General features: G+C 41.5%; 1 protein-coding gene across 1 annotated transcript; it reads right to left on the bottom strand.

Annotated features, from left to right (window-relative positions):
- Positions 1 to 8,954: 8,954 nt before the first annotated feature.
- LOC101851928 (histidine triad nucleotide-binding protein 1) lies at positions 8,955 to 14,458 on the bottom strand. The gene is made up of 3 exons (XM_005093232.3): positions 14,322 to 14,458; positions 11,201 to 11,305; positions 8,955 to 9,894 (listed from the first exon to the last, which is right to left on the bottom strand). Exons 1-3 carry the CDS (start codon positions 14,430 to 14,432, stop codon positions 9,730 to 9,732), a joined length of 381 nt encoding a protein of 126 aa, XP_005093289.1. The 5' UTR covers positions 14,433 to 14,458; the 3' UTR covers positions 8,955 to 9,729.
- Positions 14,459 to 23,141: the final 8,683 nt, after the last annotated feature.

Genomic DNA, 23,141 nt, shown 5'->3' with positions numbered 1-23,141 from the left:
GCACAACTCCGGAGAATCGGCGACGAACGCTAGATCTAGACATTGGCCAAACTCGAAGAGACGTGTGGGAAAATAGATGAGGCTCAAATACATGTCAACTGTTCAGTTTTTAAAAAAACATGTACGTTGCATTTGTCTAAAAACTGACTTTATTGCTTTCCTGTGGCCGCAGATTTTTTCTCCGTCACATAATAATCTTTTCGATGTGAGGATCAGACTGTAAATGAGTTATTTTTACCGGTGGGAGGTACAATAATGAGATTTGACTAAGTATCTCCATCGGGTTTGGGCTTTTTTTTTTTTGGGGGGGGGTAATATTAATAATGATAGTAATGATACAGTCAAACCTCGTTGTAACCACCCCCACCACCCCACCCCCGGTTATACTACAGCCTGCCCCGCTTAAAATTACCGCCAGGTTTTGTCAATGTACGAAAAGGAACGCTTCTATTCTATAAACAGAGTATTCGCGCCTTTACACAGCCATCCGCCAACTGTCTGAGTTTTACACTGTCCTAATCAGTAGCCTATCATTAAACTAATGTAAATTTGCCCAGATAAACCGTCAACTAATCGGCCACCAGAGGTACACACGACACATGACAATCAAATTCAATCGGTGGCCGCTTGATAATCCTGTCCCCCGCGGTTTTATACTCACAAAAAAATAATGAAACTATGCAAACTGAGCCCAAAATGTGAAATTATGCAATTCTGTTAATTTTAACAAAGAAGGATAAAGGAAAATAATCAGACATCATGCCAACAAATGATAAAATTTTGCTAAATTATGCGGGATGCATAAAACCCCGGGGACAGACTGTCCCCATCGTTTTATGCAAGAAAAATTCTGAAATTATGCAAACTGAGCCCAAAAATGTGAAATTATGCGATTCTGTTAATTTTAACAAAGGAAAATAATCAGAGACTGAACAAAACAAAAAATTATCAAATTTTGCTAAATTATGTCGGGTGCATAAAACCACGGGGACAGATATATACTTTATACCATACTACACCACTATCCGCCAACTATCTGAGATGTAATAGCCTACAGGGGCACACACGACCTGGTGGCTGATGGAAAATCTCTGTCGTACACAAGTCTTTGAGGATTGGAGAGTTTGGCTTTTAAATCTCTATCGTCTTTTATTTCGTTTTGTTCTGATCTGTTTGCTTCTTTGACATTTGCTCCATATTTGCACTGATTATGCAGAAAAGCTACTATTAGGCTTTGGCCAATACATGTATTTTTAAAAATTTAATTCTTCAGTCGCCGGGAGAAACTTTAAAGGAATTGCACCATATTGGCCAGTCGTCAAAACATCTGGTGGGCGCCCGTGGAGCTTTTCTTTGGTGAGGACTTACCCTCAACATCAAGTGTACCGGTACACATGACAGATCTGATGCAGCCCGAGGACTGATGATTATCCGGTACAAAGGAAAAACAGACCGCCTACAGACAGTCCAGGGTTCTTGACACATATAAACTAGATTCTGATTTGGCAAAAATTTTCAATTTGAATATTTACATACACATCATGTACCTGTAAAGTAGTTTAGTTCAGCTGGAGCTGTACAGTGCATATAGCTTAGTTCAAATTGGTTACTTCTCGTCTTTCCCCTGTCCATGGCAATAGCGCAAGACAGATGTCTGGTTTTCAGTCTCTAACGACAATCTGTGCTATCCTGTTACAGTGGAACTCGGATTCAACGAGGTCGCCGGGCCTGACCTAAAATCTCGTTGAATCCGAGTGTTCGTTATAGTTGTAGTATAGCATAGCAAACACAAGGTTTTGTGTACATAATTACTGAGCAATAATGTATAAAGAGAAGTCACCAGTAGTACCTGAAATACCAGCAAATTATAAGCTGTAAAAAAAAAAGACCGATTCGTTCAAATGCACACGCCTGTGTCATCTCGATAGTTTACCAAAAAGTTGTGTTGCTGTGTAGAGCCTAGCAAACGGCAACTTTTGATTCCATAGACCAGCGCACACTTCATTACGTAGACCTACGTCAAGACTAGCTTATCATTGTAATCACATGTAATGGTCAGTTGCCGAGGGGGGAAAAAGACAGTGACGCGTTTGTATCTGCGACGTTCAACGCCCGGACCGTTAGTGCCCCCCCCCCCCCCTCCCCGACACGCAACCACAGGCACACGTGTGCAGGCCGCCCATCCGTCCCCAACACACGCCAGAGTAGACACGTGCGCGTGCCAACAAAGCATGTGTTGGTATGAAAAAAGGCCGCCGATTGGTCGCATGCAATCGGCTAAGTGCATAATGGTTCATGATACAGGTGCACTGGGTGGTTTCCGGGAATAGATAAAGTTCGTTCTGGGAGAAAAATTAGTGAAGCCACGTCTTAGGGGGCTGTTCACCCTGGAAGCGACCTAGCTGAATCTGAGCTCGCTGTAAGTGCTCGCTGAATCCGAGTTACTTTTTATTGATTTTTAAAGAAGGTTGAATCCGAGTTCCACTGTATACTGCCAGCCCCACTCAACCACCAACTTATCTGTCCCAATGCAGGCGGTAAAACAATATAAAAGTTTGTATTATTAGTATTAACGGGGCTTGACAGCCTATATATTAATTATATATTATTATATTCTGTCTTGAGCCCTATTCTGGTGGTACAGTAGTCTCCGCCTAAACGCACGGTGCTCGGGAGGGCTCCTTAGCGTGTGTTTATACGGAGCGTGCGTTTACATGAACCCAGTGGCGTCGCGTGGGTTGCAGACAAGGTGGTGCATAATAAGAAAGTGAGCAAATGGGCAATAGGCTCAGCAGCTACTATTAAGATTTCTAGAGAAAGTCAATTAGAATCTGCAGGATATCCCGTAAACTACACCTATCGATATTTACAACTGTTTTTTTTTTTTTTTTTTTGTTTTTTTTTTTTTTGTTTTTTTTTTTTTTTTTTGGGGGGGGGGTTTTTTTTTGGGGGGGGGGGGGGGTTAGATGAAACCGCATAAAATCTGCAATAAAGTGAAACAATACTAACGGCTCACTATGCTCACAATCTGAGAAGATTAAAGATTTTTAATTACTTCGTGCAGCACCAGGACTTGCTACATACTAAAGGGGGAACAACAGTTTCGATACCCATTCTTCATTGAGTTACCGTTGGCTCTACTAGATCTAGATCTAGTGTAGTAGATAGGCTCGCGGAAACTTGGATCAAATTTTTAGCTTGCACCAAATTGGTGCTGCGAAGAACAGTTCCATGCACCTTTCTTCTTGTGCGGAAGAACGATGCCTAGATTTCTCTACAGTACAAATATAACTTTGGTGCACAGATTTTGCTTGCTCCCAGCAGACACTACCGCAAGCAGTGCGACGAGCATAAACCATCCTCGCTGTCTGTCTCTTCACTGGCGCAGCAAGCGGGTGACGAATCGCAAGGATCATGTACATCTAGACCGCTGACTGGTTTAGAAAACTTAGGAAAAAAAGGGGGGGGGGGTAGGTTGAAGGCCAGGGTTAGGTGGAGCGCTTGCACCAATTGCACCAATGGCGCCCTGCCACTGCATGAACCTATTATACAAGGGGAGGAAGGGACGCAGTCATCTCAATTCCTTTCTGTCCCCACTCCCTCACCTCCTTTCTCCCCTCCTCTGGACTCATGACTCTTTCTGCAGCCTTTCTTCTTCTGCTACTCCTTGGCTCATTCTTACTGCTGTCTTTCAACCACACCCCTGATCTTCTGGTAGGAAAGATCTACACCTAGCCTTCTCGGACAAGGGCGAAAAATCTCGGAGGGCCCGTGTGCAAGTCACCCGGACAAAATTAAAAATTTCCTACCAACTGAAAATGTTAGGTGTGTCCCACGCGCTCATACGTATGACCTTATTCAGTTGCGAGCGCCGTAAAACACTTATCGTACCCGAAAAAAACAAACCCATTCATGCTTTTTTCCCTCTTATGTTACTTTTTGTTTTGTAAGTGTTTTCCGGCGCTCGTAACTGCTAAAGGTCATATTATGAGTGCGCAGGATATACTGATACTGATACATATCGTCGGCCTGGTGATAAAACCGTCTAACCCACAAAATATAAAAAAAACTTTTTATTGGCCCTATCGATAGTAAATTGTCCATTTCATATGCTCACTCAAAGACAGATCTGAATTTTGTCTAGAAATGTCTTTAAAACATTAGAAATAAAACCGTATAACCCGGCACCCATCGGATTTTAGCCCGATAATTCCGACTATCCCACCTGCGAGGGACGGAATGAGGGTTGGCTGTTTTTATCGCGCTAACAATGAGGGGCCACTTGCTACGTTACCGACTAACCCCGGCTTCGACTCCTCTCTGGACTTAGTTTGACATCAGATTCAGACCTGTAATAGTCCAGAATTTGCTCACATAACCGTGGGAGCTCTCCAAACAGGAATATTTGTGTAATATTTCTTGTTGATTTCACTGGGGAGTTATATAGATCTGGTTGTTTCCTCCTTTTTCTTCGTTTTAATGCTGCTGATAACGTTATTAATGACTAAAACTCCCCACTGTTCCCACAGAACTGTTTATCTCGTGACAATTCCGGTATTTGAAATGCATCTTTATGGATTTTGCTTTATATGAAACTATGTTTTCTGTCCACGTGTTTTTCTTTGTCTTTGTACTCGAAATTTACCGATTGTGAAGGCATTTTCCTCTATTCGGACTACTGTCTCTTCTCCTAATCATTTTTCCTTCACAATTGAATGGACGAAGTAGATAGCATTTCCTCCTTTACTAACTCACTCCCAAAAAAAAAATTGTGTGACCTGTCCAGCACACTGTCTGCCCCCAACGATCGTTGTTTTTTAAAGTGCTTTTTCTTTTTTTTTCATTTGCTGTGTTTATTGCAGTCATTACCTTCCGAAACATCGTTCGACTTTCTTTGAAAGTTCAGTTCGTTTGTGTTTTGAGTAGATTATTTTCTCAGTGTCATAACCTAATGCTATATCTTTATATCAAACCTTAGTTTACATAACGCTATAACATTCAATAAGATGATGCCACTCTTGCTGCGTCACCTCTTACCCTCAGCGCAGTGGAAAGTGATCAACATGACCAGGCTAATGTCACATCAGTTGATTGTACAATAGTTATGTTACCTTTGATCTCTGCGAAAAGGACACGGCATGAAAAAGATTGGAAGGGTAACAAAAGGAAGAGGTTGAAAGAACTGGGGATGCCTCTACCCATGTCAAGGCACGAAGGGAGCAGGATGTGAACTTGACGTCCTTGGCAGTTGTAAACTGGTTGGTACAAAATGCAATGATATCACTGGTCACTCTTTTGGAAAAAAAAGAGAGCCTACGTTTATCACACGATAAACATGATAGACAAAAAGAGATCTTACACAGCAAGCGAAAACCCAAGGAGAAATTACAGCCACTTACAAGAGTCAATGGTCAAAGAACACCTGTTTGTAAAACAATCTTCAAGAACACCACAGGCCTGACCCACTGGTTTATTTAAAGTGTCTTCTCCGAAAAAAGAGGTCCACCCACCTAGAACACATCACGCCCACGATGAGAGAGCCAAGGATGACAAGTTGTTCCATAAAGAGGAATTTTTTGACAAACTTTCGAAGATATCCTCCTGTCTACAGATGACAATCCAGAACACGTCAGATCTGCATCAAGTATACATGGAGAGCTTTGCAGAGAGGGTGAAAGCCACATTGAGCTATCAAGTGTTCTGCCAAAAGTTCAAGAAAAACAATTTGGGTTTACTTTCAACCAAGAAAGACCAGTGCGACATTTGTACAAAATTCAAATCTGGAAACCTCACAGAAACAGAACACACAGCTCAAATATGAATATGAGGAAAGCTGCCGCTAGACCAGAGAAGGAGAAGGACAGGGAGGCTGTGTGTGTCCTTTGTATGGAGATCCAGTGCGTCCTTCTGGCATCATCACTAAAGACTTCCACATTATATAAACAAAATTGGCTGTACACAGTGTTACGACTTAGGATCTTGCCACCAGAGACGCCAGATGATATGTCTGGTATGAAAGTGAAGTTGGTCTGGGCTTCAACAGTTTTCATCACGTCTGACTCACTAACTGATATTGCAAGTGACTGACTTCAACCACTTCATCATCTGCAGTGATTGGCGCAACTACTAAAACAGAAAGCCACCCTGGTGAGTGCAATGGCCTCGCTGACCAAAGAGCTTGACATCACAGTTGAGCAGAAATTCTTCCCAAGGGCCATACCCAAATGGAAGTGGATTCAGTCCATGGCACTATTGAGCGATCGCTAAAAAACGCACTGATGTACATCCCAATGGACTACATGAACATCATGCTCAAAGCCAGACGCATCCCCAGGCCCTATGAAGTTATGTACCTGGACCACAGCTTTTTCAAAGATTTCGCACAGGGAGAAAAGCAGGCGATCCTACTGTCACTGGCTTGCAGGCATCAAAGTACACTCCAGTCTTTAAAATACAGTACAAGCTGAACTTTGATGATGGATGGCAGGCGCTGCAGGGACCAAGAAAGCTGAACACCATGTGTACGACGGTTACTGCTGGACCTCTCTGCAAAGACAGATTGAAGATAACTGCCAACCAGTATAAACATCTACTTGAGTTGAAGGCCGTCGTACCACGATGCTACCACAATTACCATGAAATGTTGCCTCATTAAGAAGTTTTGAAAGCGATCAAGCCAAATTCGATTATAGTAGAGTCTTTCAAAACAATGGTAACTTTTGTCGTATTGCCTTGTTGTAGCCATAGGACACAGAGTGAGAAAGACATGCTCTTCTGTCGTCGGGAAAACTCAATAAAGTAGTAGTTGTCAAGCCACGCACTTAGAGAAAGCTGGCGCATTCTTTGGTACTCACAAAGTCTTTTAGTATAATAATGATATATCATTATGTAACCAACTTCTCCCAAACCATTGCTGAGGTAGCAGAGCTTTTGTGTGGCTTTCTGCTTTCATTTCTTTCTTAGTATTACTTTTTTCCAGGCCTTTGAATGGCCACCCAGTGCCAATAGTACGGTGTCGGACACGGTCATAAATTCTAAAGGTCTACTGCTGCTGCTGCTACTACTGTTGTTTTTGTTGTTGTAGTAATTGTTGTTTTTGTAGTTGTTGCTGTAGCTGTTCTCCCTTACCCTTGCAACCTCCTATTCTTCTACTTTAAATGTAATTAATATACCCATTGCTGTGTTCTGCTTCTTCTACTTCTATTAAAGGTTAAACTTTGTGACTGCTGTTTTTGCCCGAATTGACTCCGCAGCACTGAAATGGCAGCAGCTGACAGTATGTTGGTAGCAATAATATAGTCCTCCTCCTCTTCCTTCTTCTTCTTCCTCCTCCTCCTTTTTTCTCCTCCTCCTCCTTCTTTTTTCTCCTCCTCCTCCTCCTCCTTCTTCTTCTTATACAAAAGATCTTGACGATTGAAGCAAGTGATCAAATACGTTACCGTCAAGTGTGGCTTGGCTGCACTCAACCAAATTCAAGGCCAGCAGTGGCTTCCTGATAAAACCGGTCAACCCACAAAATTGAGGGTTGGTCGGTTTTATCCAGGAAAATTTGAGAGACATAACCGTCTAACCCACACAGTTTCATTAAAAGCAATTTTTAAAGGAAAAAAATTCTATAGATTTTCGGTTAAGTGTTTTTATAGGTGTTTAAAGCATTGATTTATCGTTAGACGCCTTTGTTTTGAAATAAAACAGTTTTTTCCTTCTCCTGTAAAATTTACCTCGCTGGGGTTAGCCGGTTTTATCACAAGGCTGACGATATATTAAACATTTTCAGTTGGCAGGAAATTTTGAATTTGCCCAGGTGGCGGCCGAAACCTACTCTTATCAATTTTGGACCACCAAGGGATCTTCAACGAGCACAATTTGCACATGGGACCTCTGAGATTTTTCGCCCTTGTCCGAGAAAGCTACCCTATGTAGATCTTTCCTACCATGAGATCAGGGGTGTGGCTGAAAGACAGCAGTAAGAAGGAGATAAGGAGGAGTAGCAGTAGAAAGGCTGCAGAAACGAGTCAGGAGGATGCAAAGGAAGTGAAGGGGTGGGGCAGAAAGTGGAGACGAAAACAGATGACAGAACATTGCTAGAGAGCAGGAAAGGAGGTGAAAGGAGACAATTTTTAGAGAATAAAAGTTTCCTGTCACTACCTGGACTCCAACCTGGTGGTCTAGTGGTAAGGCTACCGGACTCGTAATCATGAGGTTGTGGGTTTGGGGGTTCGAGCTGCGGGCCCGAGGTTGTATCCTTGGGAAAGACACTTTACACGAATTTTCGCTTCTTCACCCAGGCGGGAATGGGTACCCAGCTATAAACAGTGAAAGATCCTGTCAGTTTGTTAGTGTTTGAGGGCTTAACCAGCTGCTTGCACTGCATGCTTCCCGGAAAGCTGAGAATGTTTCTGAGAGTTCTATGGTCTGCTGGGGTAATAATATAGTGTAAAGCGCATAGAGCTTGCTTTCGAGTGGAGACTGCACTATACAAATTCTATTTATTTATTTATTATTATTATTAATGAAAGGCGAACACCTTAAACTCTAGGCCACAAGAGCCCCCTTTGTTACTCTGAGAACCAATCTTACACACATAAATTTATATGACCTATTTGTGTTGGAAGAGCCGTTAAACTGGTACAAAAACTAAAGAGGGCAACAGTGATTTTACAAGTAATTTTTCCTCCATTTTGGTGTGCTGCTTGGTTACTTATGCAGACATATACATGTTCCAAATACACTAGGATTTAAAATTTAATTTAAAAATAAAAGATCTGAAAAGATCTTGATGCAAAGCAGCATTTGTCATTTTTAAACCGTCTTGTTGAGTATAGACTAATATTATAAATTATCAGTATCGATATTAAAATACCTCAGGTCAGACCACTTTCTTTAAATCACATTTTGTGACAACAGAAACCTGACTAAAAACCCAAAAGAAAACAAATGAAACACATAAGCTGTAAGAGCTGAGGACAAACAAGTTTAATGGCATGAATCTTTCACCCAGTCATTAACACCTCAGTGTCTTTAGAGAACAGAACAACTAAAGTTATCAAGCATCTACTGAGTGAGAAAAAGCTTTAGTTAAAAACCTGCCTCAACGGACATTTATGGCTGAAAAATATCTGATTCCCAACTGGTGTAAAGCGAGTAAAGAAAAAAAAGTGAGTCTCAATATTGAGCAAAAAAATCCTCTTCTAAAATAAAGGAAAAAAAAATTAGCTTAAATGAAAAGGCGTGAAGACAGTGGTGATTATGGCTGAACAACTCACAGGATAAAGGGAAATCACACAAACAACATTGGAAACCAACACCATGCATTCTATACTTCGTAGCTAGGGATGATAATCTTAAACCAAATACCATGTCAGGTAAACTTTTCCAGCCAGTTTGGCAAAAATGCTTCTTATTTACTGGCTTGACTAAATGACCTACCTTTTTTTAGGTAGCAAAAGGGGTGAATTACATCAATCAGCAATAATATTGGCATGAATCCAATTTTCAACAAATAAAGTTTGTTTAAAATTAAAACCATGTAACCACTACCAGTCATGACGGAAAACATTCCTCTTCCAAAGAAATAAAAAGTAATGCAAATAAAATTCTTTTTCAAAAAAGGTAATCTGAGCCAAACTTTAAAAAAAATTACATGGAAACAGGCCTGGAATAATACAGTTTCTGAAATAATATTCATCTCGTTATAGAACAAAAGGAACATGGAAAGCCTCCGTGAGCTTAGCCTGGAGGCCAGCCCATCTGTCTGCCGCCCATCACATGAATGTGGATGTGGTACACGGACTGCCCACCATCAGGGCCGTCGTTGATGGTCACACGGTAGCCATTGTCCAGACCTTTTTCTTTGGCCACTTTCTTTGCAACGACGAGGAGGTGACCCAGAAGCTGTGGGGCAATATATAATTGTATTGCATATTATATTACAGGTATGTGTATATCAATTATAAAAATATTATATACATGACATGTATAATATATTATAACAATTACATGTATGTGTATATATCATATAGATATATATAACATAATAATATATATCAGTACGGAACTTGAAAAATTAGGTATTAAACTTGGGCCAGTTTTCAATCTGAAACAACGTTCACGGTATCTTTAACCTTTCAATGCTTTAACTAGATATATATAATATATATGGGATAAATACCTTCTCAGACCACACTGCTTCAATACTTCAAAAGCAGTGTAATAGAAACCGACAGACACCATACATCATCCTAAAAAATGTGTTAAACCCAATAAAAAGGTAAAAAATGCTATAGCAAAATACCTCTTTGATTTGTGTGCTCTTAATTGGTTTCCAGGTTTCTACGTCAGATAGCCTAGATTTTTTTGTCTTCACAATCTAATAGATCCATTAAAATCAGGTCACCTTTTGACCTTGGATCATCTGGAGCTCCACCACAACAATATATCCATTTCGTCGATTATAAAATATATCGGCTAGTCACAGAGTTATACATATATATATATATATATATAGTAGTATGATATATATATATATGAACAACCTTCATACACAGTTCAGTAACAGAAAAAGTCTGTTCCTGTCTCTCATTTGCAACCAACATGATTGAATACCAAATGTTTGGTATGCCGCGCATAAAAATGCAAGTTGTCTGACAATAGGACTACATGAGTACTGCCAACAAATAAAAGTTAGTTTTAAAAACTTAAGGCTAATGGAGACACTAGAGGAGAGCATATATTACACTAAGTAAGTCAATGTCATTGCACACAAATAAATCCTGCTACAAATAAATGAGCCCCTACAGTGAGAATCTATGCATTTCAACGAGATATTGTTGTGTCAGGTAACTCCACCAAAGATTCATTCAAAGCCTAACTTTTTAACACAAAAATTAAGGATAATAAGCACTTGAAGTGTGGAAATGATTTCAAATTTTTTTTTACAGGTCTCAGAAAATATTAGAAATTAAGTAAAAATATTTGAAATAGATGTTTTGAGAACTGATTTCAGATTTCAGTATTGTCCAGGTATGGATGTTGAAAAGGGCAAAAGTACACAGAAAATTTCAAAACCTCTTCATTATAAATTTCGGAAAAGGTCGAAGGAACCTTGCAAAAAACATATAAAAGGAGCCTTTCTTTTCTGAGACAAACCATCTACTATTTCATGAAGTGACGGACGATAACTTTTTTGTCTGACACATACCTGTTCATCAGACTCAGTTGCATCAGATAAACGCACAATCGGCTTCTTTGGCACAACTAAGAAATGTGTTGGGGCTTGAGCCGCAATATCATTGAAGGCAACACACTGGGGAGAAGATGAAAAGTATTAGTGAACTTTATGATACATCATAGTATCAACTTATACTGCAAAATTTTATTCTAACTTAACTTCTGCACCCAAATATAATCTCCCCCCTCCCTTCGTGACAAACTACAACCACCAAAGCACTGCGCACTGCTGCTAATATGGTAAATGACAGTTTAAACTCTGAGCAAAACACAAAGGGAAAATGTAAACTAATCTTTGTCACAAGAAGTCGAAAGCCTGCACTGGTTGACATTTAACCAAACCAGTTGTCAGACCAGTCCAGTAGTAGAATTTCAAATAAACCAGAAACCGCACTGTCTTCAACTAAACTCACACCGAAATTTCTTCATATAAACTATGACATGAAAGGCAGACTTTTTTTGTGTGTAATCCCGCCGCCCCCCACCCCAGTTTATATCAGCAAACTTAAGTTAAAATAAGTCAGTGAGATATATCCATGTTACTATGTTCCCTCTTGTGATTAACGGTAAAATAATTAATATGGCTCTCAATGGTGTTGTAAGTATCATTGACCAATAGCGCATGGAATCACAGTTGGCAACAGTAAGGGTGATTATGTCACATCATTATATTGCAGGTTTTAGTGAAATTTTACTTTCGCTCCTGCATGCAGATATGCACTACTTTAGAAGGTCAGACCAACAAAGATTTGGCTGCAGAACATGGCCACTAAACCTGTCACAAATCAATTATTTTCAAGGAAATTTCAAACCAAATTACAAAAGAATACCCCCCCCCCCCTTATTTCATAGGTGCATGCACCCCTGAACTCTCTTCCAAGAAATATCATGATTAGGCTTAGCGTCATCATAAGGTAAAAAGTTTGACTAAAAATTAAATTCTATCAAATATTTCAAAGACGACTAATAATTTGCAATGGATATAAAGTCGAAATTCGCACACAATCCATAAAAATGAACAAAAAGAACACGTGAAGGGGGTGAAAGTAAAATAATAGCTAGCTAGGTTTCAAATAATTTTTACTTTCACTTCCGCACACAGATGCACGGCTTTGGGCATCAAACAGCAGTATTTTCTGCTGCAGATCATATGTATTCACTAAAACACTTGCAAATCAATAATTTTAAAGAAAATTTAAAATCTACCTCTACAAAACATCAAATTATGGATTAAAACAGGGGGGGCATGTCCCCCTGAAACCCCCCGACTGGTCCAAAGTGTGGATACTAAGTACTATACAATTAGGCTCTGTGTGATATAGTTCGATTGAAAACCATTGAATATTTCAAAAACTTTTAAATTGCGATGTAAATGAGGTCGATATTCGTGTTCATCCCATCAATATAATAGAGATATCTAGGCCTACGAAGAAAATAGACACCTGGTAGGTGTAAGATGGGATGGAAAGTAAAAGAATACCTAAACAAGCAAGAACAAGATCCAAGCCCAAGCAAGCTATTAAATAATGCAAGGTGTTGACCAATGTCGTACTTTCCAAATCTTGCATCAGCAACTTACAATTTCCTGGGATATGAATTTCCCAAGAAATTCAAGCGATATGAATTTCTTGGGAAATTCAAGTGATATGATTTCACAAGAAATTCAAGTGATGTGAACCAAACACAACCCAGGACCAAGATTCCTCAAAAGAGTGCAAGATATCTTTCTAGATCATTAAAATAATACTGTAGAGTTATACACACACAAGTCTTAATATGGTAGGAAAATTCCATAATGGAACGAGTGACCACTATGAAATAGATAGAAGTACAGAATAGACGGTTAGGGTTAGGGTGGTAGGGTTAGGGTAAGGTTTTGAGTTATGGGTCGGGTTAGGGTTAGGCGTAGGGTCAGGGTTTATGAATATATGTTAGGTCTCTTCTTTATTGTGTTTGTTAGAGTGGTCGCTCATTACGGAAGTCCTTCCCTTATAATGTTGGCAGGCATTATAATAGCAAATTATTATGGTAGGGAGGACTTCCGTAATAAGTGACCACTATGACTATGAGACAGAGTAGAATAGAGGGGTAGGGTTAGGTTAGGTACATGAAGCTATAGAGAGCACCTAGCACATCTCTGTGACTGGTCCAAATTATAGATGACTCATTTCCACAATTTATTTTTGTCGTCTTCCGGGGTTTCCCTCGTGAGTTGACTAGATTCTAGATCTATCACCTTTTATTAAAAGTATGAATATAAACTGGAAAGGGTGTTTATGTGATCTCCTATCTTTGCCTTGTGTGTGTGTGTATGTGTGTGTGTGTGTGTGTGTGTGTGTGTGTGTGTGTGTGTGTGATGTGTGTGTTTATGCGTGTGTATCTACAAGCGTGCTCGTGTGTGCATGTGTGAATCTTCCCGTTCCTTTGTTCATGTGCGTGTGTTTGAGTGTGCTAAGCCATTCCAGACACTCTCAATACATTATAATTATAATACATTCTCAAGCACACACATAGACGAACATACACCCACATACTCATACACACATTTATCTCTAGATCTAGATCTAGACTCTTGACTTAGCCAGGGCAGATCAATTTTCTTCGGACCGTATTTTCAGTCCGCTTCAATCAATCAACGTCGACACGACACTAGATCTAGATTTAGATCTAGATATTGTAGTTTAACTATACATGCATACGGTTTTACTACACACACCCACCTCATGTAGCGATCCAACTTGCACTTACTCGTCGCAACTCTCTGCGCTGCGCCTCGACCGCTACTCACGCAGTCTTCAAAAGTCCGTGGCTCACGCCTCGGCCTGTCCTTGGTTTCTTCAATGTCAACCGTACTCGACTACTTTCCCGAGAATCACACAGCTAACCACAGATATATAGATCTAGATCTAGATCTAGATCTAGATCTAGATCTAGATCTAGATGATCTTTTGAGACGTGTAGGCGTAGGCTAGGCTGTCGACGAAAGCAAGGCGACGAAGGTTGGGTCTCTTCCTTGCATTTGTGCAGATGTGCCCCAATAAATAAATACACAAATCTACACAAGATGAATTTCGCAGCAACACATGACCTACCTGCTCATCTTCATATAAGAAATCAGTTTTAATTTCTCCTCGAATTATTTTGCCGAAGATAGTGTCGCCACCCGGCTTCGCGGACTGTGCCAATTCCACCTCCGACGCCATGATTCTAAATATGGGGGATAAGTGCCGAGTGTACAAAATCATTACATTGTTCTGCGAGAGTGCTCTCCCCTCAAACACGTTTCTTTTCCCCAAGGAGCTAACAACTTGTTGTAAACTGTAAACTCCTTGCTTTTCCCCCAGTCTCTCCCCCCCCCCCCCCCCCTCTCTCTCTCTCTCTCTCTGTCTGTCTGTCTGTCTGTCTGTCTCTCTCTCTCTCTCTCTCTCTCTCTCTCTCTCTCTCTCTCTCTCTCTCTCATACACATGCATAACAAACACACACACACACACACACACACACACACACACACACACACACACACACACACACACACACACCTGTCTTTAGAATGTCAAGCCACCGTTCACCTTCTCTTTGTCATGTCATGACTTGTCGACCCAATTCAAATCCGATAGGCTAGGCCTATAGTTCTTTTGGTGATACGTGATACCTTGGATTCTGATGTCTCACCTTTTAAAATAACCTCGGTGTTGCAAAGGAAGTGAAACCTAAACAATTCCTTTTGCAAAATCCGCAGTTAGTTCACTTTGTCTTTTCTTGTAATCAGCATGGGTAATAATTTAATAAACAATGGGCATATCGATAGCTGTGATTCATTACATGTACGAGGGCTGTCCCACGGAAAACCGGAATTTGGCTGTAATTTGAAAACTATTCAATATTTTCACATTTTGTAAACGCACACTTGTAAAACAACCATGTAGGAATTTCCCCATTGAGCATCGCACAAACCAAATGAACACTGCAGTTCTCCAAAGATGGCTACCCCCTTGGAAAATTGGTCAAGGGTAGAAGTGGGGTCTGTCATTTGGTTTCTGACCGCAAAAGGTCTCAAACCTATAGAAATACACACTGAAATAAAGTTCAGTTTAAGTTTAAGGGGAGAAAGTAATGACAAAGTCACAGGTATATGAGTGGTGTAGTAAGTTCAAAGCCGGGCATACGGATGTTAATGACAAAGTTCACCCAGTACCTTGTTTTTATGCCAAGACTGAGGACAACAAGAGTCGCGTTAACGAATTCATTCAAACTGACAGGAGCCTAAAAATTCTCGAAATTTTCGAGTCGCTAAAAATTTCAAAGTCGACAGTCTATAGGATAGTGTTTGATGAGCTGCTCTATCGAAAAGTCTGTGCTAGATGGGCCCAAAAGAGCTGACAGCTGACCACAAGACGCAACGTGTTGAAGTGTTTCAGACCTTGTTGAATCGCTGTCGCCAAGCTGTCACGGGAGTCGTGAACGCATCTGGAGACCTCCAACAATACGATGAAGCATTCCTGAGAAGCATTATTACAAGTGATGAGACTTGGATACGCCACATGACCCCTGAGACGAAGGGGGATTCAACGGTTTGGAAGCACACGTCTTCACCTCCCTCGAAAAAGTTTATAAAGTTCAGCCATCGGTGAAGACTCCACGGTTTTCTGGGATGGTAAGGGTGTTCTGCTTCTTGACATTCTGGAACCAGGACAAACTGTTAAAGTTAACAGATACTACAAGACTTTTGATAAGTTAAGAGGGGTTGTGCGCCGAAAAAAACCAGGCCGGTGGTCCAGAGGGTTCATTTTGCAGCATGACAACGCAATTTATGCCACACACCACAAACGCTACGAAAGACTGGATCCAAAGGTTCGGCTGGGAAGTTCTGCCACACCCCCATCACAGTCCTAACTTGGCCCCGTCAGATTATCACACTTTTGGACCAATGAAACGCCATATTTCTGGACATCGATTCACCCACGACGAAGACCTTGGGGAAGACGTGAAAGATTGACTGAAATCCCTTGACGAGAAATTCTTCTGGGAGGGTATCTTCTCCCTGATCCAGCGATGGGGAAAATGCGTCCAGCGGGATAGCGATTACATTGCGAAATAAAGCACATGTTGATGTATGATGTGTTACATTTTTATTATAATAAATAATAGTGTAGTACAAATATTGTTGCTTTTATGGAGCTTTTCCGGTTTTCCGTGGGACAGCCCTCGTACTTACATGTACATGTAATTACTTTATTTTACTTTATCCGTCCTCTTGTACCCCTAGGGCGTCGAGGGGAGAGAGAGCTTCTTGTGTCTAGTAAGTTTGATGGCCTGGCTAGGTGGGATATTGTATGTTCTCAGGGTACCCCCCACACCCGGGATCCAGGTCTGTCTTGGTCTTCCTCTAGCCGTGTACCCTGATACATGTACTTTCCTGTAGTAGGCTTTACTGGCAAGCTGGTTAGGTGCAATACGTGTGAGATGTCCAAACCACCTGATTGTTTGCCTTCGAATCATGTGGCATGTAGTGGAGGACAGGTGTTGTTCCCACCATTTCTCTGATCTTGTTGTTTCTGACCATGTCCCGTCTGGTTTTGTTGACGGCTCTCCTTAAACATCTCATCTCGTACTTACGTTCCAGACTTTTGGTCAGGGTCCATGTATGGCATTGGTAGGTCAAGTTGGGGATGGAGATAGAGTTAATGAGCTTGGCTTTGGTCTCAATGGGGATGTTAGGATGTTTGAGGAGTGGGGCAAGCTGGTAGCTGACACTGTTAGCCTTTTGTACTCTAGTCTCAATTTCTCTGTTGAGACGCCTGTCTTCCGAAAAGATGCTACTTAAGATACTTTAACTCGCTGACTTGTTTCAGCGGATTTTCGTCGATAGTGATTCATGTATTAAGGTTGCCAGGTGTTCTGCTCATTTTCATCGTCTCCGTTTTGCTTTAACTTATCTTCATATTGTTGAGTTTTTCACATTGTGCATTCAGCCTGTCTGTGAGCTCTTGAAGTTACTCTTCGGATCTTGCTCTTAATATGCCAAGCTTTGATCGTTCGCAAACAGCATCTCACTCAGGTCTATCGGGTTGGGGTTTGCTTCTTTAGTAATTTGGTCCATGTATATTATAAATAGTAGCAGAGATAACACACAGCCTTGTCTCACTTCAGATGACACGTCGAACCAGTCAGTGAGTCAGTTTTGGGTGCGGACTGTGCTCATACTGTAGGTATAGATGGCTCTGATGTTGTTCAACAGTTGTCCCCTAATGCTGTACTCTTCAAGTTTGCCACAGTTTGTTTCTATCTACTCTATCAAACGCTTTTTCCCTGGTCTACAAACACAAGATTTAGTTCTTTGTTGTATGCATTTGTCCTTTCACTCAGTTGTCTAAGAGCGAAGATAGCGTCTGTGCACCCTCTCCATTTTCTGAAGCCCATCTGCGCCTCACTCAGGACAGTAATGGTTCCACCTTACGCCTTTCCAAGATCTTTGCGTACATCTTGCCTGTGTAGCTCAGAAAGGAAATTCTTCGGTGGGTGTTGCAGTCTTTCTTGCTGCCGTTCTTCTTCCAGATAGGTATCACAACTGCACGCTGCCAGTCTTCTGTGACTTTCCTCTCCCTCCATGCTTTTTGGAATATTGTGGTAAGCCAGGTGATTGCTGTTTCTCCACATGCCAGGATGGCTTCAGTTGTAAAGCCATCAATCAATGTCTGCTGCTTTGTTTCTTGGGCTATTCTTCAGTGCCTTCTTCTGTACTTCTGGTTTTATTTAAGATGCTTGGTTCTTCTTTTTCTGTGTATCGTGTTTGAAATTGGCTCTGTGTGTTTCCTTGGCTGTTTGAGTTAAGGAGTTCCCTACTGAAATACTCCTGCCATCTGTTTTTGATGCTGTCTTCTTCACTGAGTGGGTTCCCATCTTTTGTCATTGACTACTGTTGTTGGATTGTATCGTTCGTCTCGTAGACTCTTTGCTTTGACACTTTTGTAGAATTGTCGTGGAGAGTGTTTGCACAGTTCACTTAATATTTCGACAAATTCCTTCCATGACTGTTCCTTGGAACTTCTGACTATCCTCTAGCTATGACTTCTTTCTAGTCTGTATTTCACGTAGTCCTCATCGAGCTTTGATTTTACCCACGCCTTGTACAACTCCTTCTTTTCTTTGATGGCCTCCTTTACTCTGTCTGTCCACCAAGCTGTCTGCTTTACCTGCCCTCTTCCGGTGTATTTGTACCGCAGGCTTTACGGCGTGTCTCTGTCGGCGTGGTCTTAAACACTGACCATGTCTCTTCTGCTGTCATTTCTGAGCTGTCTACTTCTTTCAGATTCTGTGTGACTTTTGTTTCCATTTCCTGTTGTACTTCTCCCTTCTGGAGTTTTCTTAAGTTGATCTGTCCGTCTGTTTCTTTCCTCTTCCTCGTTCTTTCACTCCGCTACTTTGTTAATAAGATAACTGGAAGGTGGTCAGTGTCCAGGGCTGCATCAGGGATGGTTCTCGCGTCCGTAACTCTTCCCCTTTCTTCTATTCGTGTCAAGATGAAATCTATCTGTGATGATACATTCAGATCGTTCCATATGTACCAAGTTTGTTTCTGGCAGGGTCAGTGTTGGTAAGAGGTGTTTGTGATCCTCAGTCCGTGTTCTGCACACAGTGCTAATAGCTGTTCCCCGTTGTAGTTGCACTCTGTGTTAATGTCACTGTTTGGGCCAAGGTACTGGTCCCTAGGTGTTCTTCTCTTGCCCACTCTTCCTTTGAAATCTCCCATGACAATAAGTTCTTCCTTGTCTGGGACTGTGCTTATGGTGTCTGCCATCTTCTCAAAGAATTCTTATTTTTATTCTTCGATGTAGGAGTCATTGCAAGGTGCATGAGCTTGGATGAAGTTTGAGATCTTTTGTTCTCCCCTTACTCGGGCTTTGAAGATCCTCTCCGAGATAAATTCTGTTCTCAACTCATTCTTTGCTGTACCCGGGTGTCGAATAAAACCTACACCATGTGTTGCCCCAGTTGTCCCATCCCTGCAACTCCAAATCAGGACGTAGTCCCCATGGATCTGTTTGATTCCAGTTCCTTTCCGTCTGCAGTCTGAAGTTCCCATCACCGCCCACCGGCATTCTCCATCTCTTTTTGAAGTCAACAACTTCTGGCTCTTTGTCTTTGATTCCACATACATTCCAAGTGCTCGTTCTTTCTCGTCGTCCTTTTCGGTTTCCTGGTCGTTTTCCGTTTTGGTCCGTCAGTTACTTTCTCCTATGATTTTCTTTAGCAATAAATAATCCGCCACGGCTGGCTAGGCCTGTCGTGGTTTCACCAGAGCCCCGTTAGCAGGATGTTTCAGGGTAACCCACGGTAGTCTTCATGGTTACCGTAGCGGTCATGTGAGTAAAACCCACGCCATACATCTTCCAAACCCAGCAATCCTCTACTTTGTCCGTTTCCACCCCCCGCGACGATGGATGAGGGGTTTGGCTTGTGAGATTCATTTGTGAAACATAATAATGTTGTTGTAAAAAGGGGCCCTGTAGTCACAGACATTCCTTGTTTGAAATACATGTCACACAAACACATCCAGCATAAACTGTTATTTTGTTGTATTGAGGATCCACGCTGAAAAGTCAAAGTTCAAAGGTCCATTAGTCAAATGGATAGAAGAAGCACCACGAAAGGAGCTAGTCACAATAGAAGGAATTTAATGCGAATAGAAGACGTTGAATCCTTCTCTGCTCTTTTGGGATGTGACAGTGATGGAGGAACAGGAGTTGGAATTAAGTCCTGCGTTGATAAGACAGGACCAGTTATATTTCACTCCGAACAAAGCTGAGGTATTTCAAACTCAGTCAGTCTTGTTGTATGGATAAGAGACATGGAACATGACTTGCTCTCCCAGGCTTGCGTAAAGAGGATTCAGGTTTTCTTGAACAAGAGTCCGAGAAAGTTACCCAAGACCAGTTGGACAGACAGGGTCACCAACGAGGAGCTGGTGCTGATTCATTTAGAATCTATCGTATTGATGGCCACATGATTCAACCGCCTTTATGCGTATAGAGACAGATTTTACTGGAGATGGTGGGGTATTTAAAGTTAATCTGAATTACCCCGATTTCATCGAAACCACGCGCTCAGCTTAGAGGGCCGCCAATCAGACTTGTCAACGAGAAGTTGAAGTGTCAGGTTAGTTTTATCGAACTGCGTACAGTACATGTACTCTGTTTACACGTTCCAATTCAACGATTGGGAAGACTCCTAATCCTTTCTCCAGAAAGCCGCTTTGACCGTGTGCTGTTACTGTTACCATATTATATATTTTTTGTTTTTTAAAGAGAAAAAAAAAGCTTAGTTGGACAAAAGACTAAAGTTTAAAGCGAAGTGCAGTCAAACCCCATCATACCGCCTACAATTGGACGAGTATGAAGTTGGCGGTAGAGCGGGGCTGGCGGTAGAAAAGGATCGCACCGATTGCTGACTAGCGGTAGACTGGTAGAGAGACAAAATTATGTGGCCAGTCTTGCCTCATCTTGATCTGTCTAATTGCGTGACTGACATGCGCAAGAGGAAAAAAACAACCGAATAGCAACCTATTACATGTCCAGCTCCGACTATACGTTACGTACATTTCAATAAAAAGAAAAGAAGCTAGACTATACACGTGTACCAAGAAACCTGTAAACATACGTTTTTATTTAAATGTATAATGTAGTTTCAAAAAAAAATCAAACCCAATACTCACCTTAGACATGAAGTCATATTCTGTTGATTTGAGAGCGTGAGTGCTTTCAATATATAAGCCCCGCGGGCGCCCGCCAGCCTTTAGGTCATCGGCCTGATAACTGGAGGCCCCAGATATCTAACCGGCAGGCTGAGGTGATGCAGTCGCTTTGAAATTTCTCCAGGTGACTTTAATTCAAAAGATAATTCCAATTTCTTTTTTACACATTGGCTAAAGCTTTGAAATAATCTAAGTACCGGTAGCTTTTTCATAATCAGCTAAAATCATTGACAAGCACTCGAAATAGACCGAGCTCGCAGAGACGTGTGTGGGAAAGACTAAACTAAGAGGATATTATTTAATAGCCACTGATTGGGTGTCGTGTGTATTGAAGACTTCTGGTGGAATAGTAGTGCAAATTTACTTTAGTTTAATAAGCGAAGCGTCTTACAACTCAGACAGTTGGCGGATGGCGGTGTAATAGGAGGCGCCCATTAATACGATCGGTTGGGTTGGGTTTGGAAGGCGGGGTTAACCAGATTGAGGGCACAAAGCAAGCATCGTGGCACAAACCGATCGCCTGAATCGCAGCCTCAATCAGATACAACGCATTTGTTTTCAGGCCGAGAATTAGGCGATCGGTTTGTCCATCCATGGGCACAGGGTATTATAAAGGGGAAAAAGTTTTTATTTATAATATATTATAATAGGCATCACTCTTCGTACTCTTGCGATAAGCAGGGCTGGCAGTCTGGCAGTATGGGGGGGGGGCGAGGGGTGTGTAATGAGGTTTGACTGGATACTCACACAGTTGTTCTGGGTACATGTACTTTTTATATCACGAAGGCTTGTAAAGATTAAACTGAAAAACAAGACAAGTTCGTTTGCCCTCTCTTAATTTGTCACTAGGCCTATAATCTCTGGCTTTTTAATCGTCCACAGACATTCATGGGATGGATCTGAATAATATAGAACATTCCAATGACCGAGTCGCTACACTGCATCGTGACAGTCAAACCTCGTTGTAGGCGCCTACTGCCCCTCTCCCCCCGCCTGTTATACTATCTAACTTATACCATCTGGTATTTGCGCCTTCACACTATGATAGTAATTATAGGGCCTACTACCATTCGCCAACTGTCGCAGTTGAACGGCCCTTAGAGTCTACTATGTAAATTTGCCCCGTCATACCGCCAGCCAATTAATCGTCTAAGGTTCACGCTGTAGACGGCGCACAACACCCATTACTACATGTAATTGACTACACATACTTGATAACCTTTTCCCCATGAGAAAGACAGCGATAGAGAGAGCTTCCATGAGAAAGAGACAAAAGACTCTTTGACTTTGCTCTGCTGAATACGAGTGCGGTACACACACCAACAAAACGACACTTTTCAAACACAAAATTAATATTAATAGTATAGAGGAATCATGTTCCTTGACATTGAGCAGTTGAGGCTTTCATCATCATCAATGCCTTTTTCACCCTGGATCAGGATACATGTATAGGCCACGAACACACTTTCCACCTTTCCCTATCCTGGGCGAGTCGTTTGATGTCACTCCACGTCTTCCCACTTTTCTGTACATCCATTTCCGTGACTTTATTTCAGCGCCTGTTCCTCCCTCTCTGTCAGTTATACTCCAAGATAGCAGAAGGGTTCGACATCTTCTAGAGCATTTCCCTCTTCTGTGACCTGCTCCTTTCGTAGGACTTTTAGTTAGTTGGGGCTTTACAACAGAGAAACCTCGTTGAACTTAAGCCGCGAACACCGCTGTTCCATTTGATTAACTTCATGCTTGCGCCAAGGGTGGCGGTATGCGTAACACACTGGGTGACATTGTTAAAATACATGACTTTATGTTCACAATTATTCAATTGACAATCAATAGAAAAAATATTAAAAATTGCGTAAATGTCGCATCAGATCCGGTTCCATGCAAGCTCCTTAGTTTATTTGAATACGTTGATTCTGAAAATGAAATTATTTTTAACTGTGATTATTAACTATTAAAATTTTCTGCAAGCTATGTTTCAGCTCTCACACTCAAAACAGCAAATTTCAAAGAGATACTGACGGTGTCCCAGCTCACCTCCCCGAAATATGACCTAAAGCGCATAGAGCCTGCTGTTGAGCGGGGATATGCGCTATACAAATGCTATCTATTATTATTATTTAGACTGCATGCAAAATATCAGGCAGCTCTTGATTTCTTG

Source organism: Aplysia californica, unplaced genomic scaffold (genome assembly GCF_000002075.1).
Source record: "Aplysia californica isolate F4 #8 unplaced genomic scaffold, AplCal3.0 scaffold00060, whole genome shotgun sequence".
Classification (NCBI taxonomy): Eukaryota; Metazoa; Mollusca; class Gastropoda; order Aplysiida; family Aplysiidae; genus Aplysia; species Aplysia californica.
This window is presented reverse-complemented; position numbering and strand designations above follow the sequence as displayed.

Coding starts and splice junctions, on each gene's coding strand:
- LOC101851928 (XM_005093232.3), bottom strand. CDS start 14,432: ATGGCGTCGGAGGTGGAATTGGCACAGTCCGCGAAGCCGGGTGGCGAC. Junction 11,306..14,321: donor TCTTATATGAAGATGAGCAG/GTAGGTCATGTG, acceptor TCTTCTCCCCAG/TGTGTTGCCTTCAATGATAT. Junction 9,895..11,200: donor CAACTGAGTCTGATGAACAG/GTATGTGTCAGA, acceptor ATTGCCCCACAG/CTTCTGGGTCACCTCCTCGT.